The 3,150-nt window shown below is 55.4% G+C and overlaps 1 protein-coding gene across 1 annotated transcript; it reads right to left on the reverse strand.

The window, feature by feature from the left end:
- Window positions 1–1,114: 1,114 nt before the first annotated feature.
- Window positions 1,115–1,525, reverse strand: pirt (phosphoinositide interacting regulator of transient receptor potential channels; the record flags this gene model as incomplete). The annotated part of the gene is made up of 1 exon (XM_084488882.1): window positions 1,115–1,525. One exon carries the CDS (start codon window positions 1,523–1,525, stop codon window positions 1,115–1,117), a length of 411 nt encoding a protein of 136 aa, XP_084345008.1.
- Between the last annotated feature and the right edge of the window lie 1,625 nt (window positions 1,526–3,150).

Genomic DNA, 3,150 nt, shown 5'->3' on the forward strand with positions numbered 1-3,150 from the left:
GTCACATGCGCTCCGCTCCCAGGAGAGTCCCCAGTCCAGCAGGTACTTTGCAGCGGGTAGCCTACTTAAGTTGGCTCTGTGCTTTCCCATATTATAAACAAGGAGGTCGGCTCTGTATGTGTGACGCCGTCGACTCGTGTGTGTGTGTGTGTGTGTGTGTGTGTGTCTCCGTGTGAAGATGCAAATCATGCGCACGATACAGTCAATATTCCACAAACGACGTTTTTAACATGCGATTTCAAAGTCAAATCGCATCCCCCGTAGGCCCACATCCGTACCTCAGTTGAATCAACAGGCAAGAAGTGCAAATAGAAAATGTTTACGTTCAGCGAGGGATACTATTAGCAGCACTACGTCAGCAGGTGTGACTTGTGTAAAGTAACACAACAATAAATAAAAGCCAGGAGTGCGTGTACAGTGTGGGTGCATGGCGTCGTTTGTGAAGGATTATTCAAATAATATGAAAATATAATGTTTTGAATTCAAGCCTCCTTCTCAGACCAGACTATAGTCAAAGTGTTGTCCTTACATGGAAATGGTGGATGTCTACAGATTCTACTGTCTGCTTGTAATCACAGAGTCTTAATGGACATGTTCTGTCCGACACTTTAATCACCGCAGACCTCTTATCTGACCTGAATTATTCACGAGCCTGTATGCACAACGACATTATGCATTACCGCTCAGTTCTTCTGGTGAATTATTGATTGTGAAAGTGCTAGTAAGGGTCCAACATTAAATACTAAAGTTATTAGTGTAGTCGAGTCCTGTGCAAGCGTACGTTCTTTGTACAAAAGGAAGCTTTGGTTATAGAGAACACGCGTTCTTTGGTAACAGCGACCGTGTGTCTAGCCATGCAAAACTGAGCCCGCGGTGCCTCCCGGCCCTGAGCGCCACCGCCCCTACGCCTCTCATCTGTGCGTTCGGTCCACCCCGGGCGGACCGAACGCACAGAGGCCCCTCCCGGTCCCCCAGGGGCCCCCCCAGAAGTCCACCGTCGCCCCCCCCCCCCCACTTAAAAACCCCGCCCAAAATGTCATGCGACGAAACCATAACAAACAAACCCAACCAAGCCGTGTCACATGACCTCACGGCCGGGTAAAATGAAAAAGGTTCAAACGTTGAACTGCGGTGGCCTGTAGTAGCTGAGGGGCCGTTTGAGGGTGGGCTGCTTGCGGTTCTTCTTGGTGATGGGGATGAGGACCACGCCCACCACCAGCACCATCAGCCCGATGGACAGCAGCCCCGGGCCCAGGATACGCGTCACGCTGGGCAGGTGCCCCGAAAAGTAGAGTCCGCTGACGACCACGCCGCAGGCTAGGAACACGCCCCCGGTGGCCATGAGGTGGATGGCGAACCAGTAGACCTGGTAGAGCCCCGGGCCGCTGGCCTCCGTGGTCCACAGGGACTCGCTGCGGGACAGGCTGAACACGGTGCTCTCGGTGCGGCTGGGGGGCGTCAGCTGGTCCCGGGACTGGGACAGCGGGCACTCCCCCAGCGGGATGTTCTCAGGACTGCCCGTCATCACTGCCGCCCGGCCACCGGCTCCCTCTCTCTCGCTCTCTCTCTCTCGACTCGCTCTCTCTCTCTCTCGGGGGGGGGGGGGGGGGGGGGAGTGAGGTGCCTGGGGGAGAGAAGGAGGGGAGGGGGTCAGGGTCTAGCCACGGAGGGGGCGTGTCTGGTTGACGTATTCCTCTGATAGGTAATACTTCAGGGAGGGCAGAGGGCTGTCTGGCACTGGGTGGTGAAGGAGGATGTAGTAAATCCTGCAATGATTAATTTGGTTGAACCATCGCCCTGCTCTCATCGCCCTCCCCCCCCCCGCCCCCCCCCCCCCCCCCCCCCACGGTTCTCAAGGAGCGGATAAGGAAGTATCTGTGGGTTTGAAAACAGGATCAAGAGTCCAAACGTCCGGTAAAGCTGGCGGAACTGACGGTAAAAAGTAGTCGTCCGTTTGTTTACAGACGACTAGGTTTACCTCAAAAGTCGAACCACCAGATGAGTCGGTGTGCAGAGCAGTCAGTGAGTCTGCACTGAGCCCCAAAACACCCGCAAGAAACGGGATGAGTCGGTGTGTACGGGATATCAGTTTACACTACGGGTTATAGTCTCAACACACCAGGAAACAAACAACGATGAGGGGTTGATTAAGAACGCGTCGCTCAATTCTTGTCGCTTTAAATAATTAACTGTAAAAAAATATCCTCAATGAGTCTTTGTGTCTCCACGTTCGATAATAACGTTTAACGCTAAACCCTTAACACCGACACAACCCCGTTAAACGACTTTATAACATTGTTTTCCTATTTTGCCGTTCACTCCCACGTACCAGACAGACCAAAACCCGGAGCAGGAGTCCCTGGGTGTAAACCCGGAACAGGAGGTCCAGGATCTTTACCCGGAGCAGAGGGTCCTTGGTGTGAGGAGCAGGAGGAGGTGCTGGGTGTGAGGAGCAGGAGGAGGTGCTGGGTGTGAGGAGCAGGAGGTGCTGGGTGTGAGGAGCAGGAGGTGCTGGGTGTGAGGAGCAGGAGGTGCTGGGTGTGAGGAGCAGGAGGTGCTGGGTGTGAGGAGCAGGAGGAGGTGCTGGGTGTCAGCGCTCAGGTCTGCAGACCAGCTGGATCTCTTGACGGCGCTTCGTCAGTGAGAGGAGTGGAGCAAGCAGCTCTGACAGCCAGGCTTTCCACACCCACCCTCCCAGCCTCTCCCTGCTCTGCTCCTCCACCTCCTCTGGAGAATCCCCGGACCACCACCACCACCACCTCCTCCTCCTCCTCCTCCTCCTCCACCACCACCATCACCACCATCATCATCATCATCTTCTCCTGCCAGCCCCCACCGCCGCCACTCCCTCGCGACATCCTGGCCCAGGGATCCTCCCCTCACTCCGTTCCCTGTGGATGCTGTACTGAGCGCGCTCAGACCGCATCTGACTCCGAGCACCAACCACCCCCCCTGCCGTTAACCGGTCGGAGACGGAGGGAGGAGGGAGAGGAGAGGAGTTGTTTGGAATGCCAGAGAGCTCCACAGAGCACAACCGATATGAACCGCTATGAAATGTCTGCCTGATGTATTTGCCACACAATGGGCCAGGCAGGCAGGATGTGGGCTAGCAAATAGCTTTCTGCCGGAGCTAGATCGATGAAGCAGACA

The sequence above is a fragment of the Micromesistius poutassou genome, assembly GCF_964030765.1.
Source record: "Micromesistius poutassou genome assembly, chromosome: 1".
Lineage (NCBI taxonomy): Eukaryota > Metazoa > Chordata > Actinopteri > Gadiformes > Gadidae > Micromesistius > Micromesistius poutassou.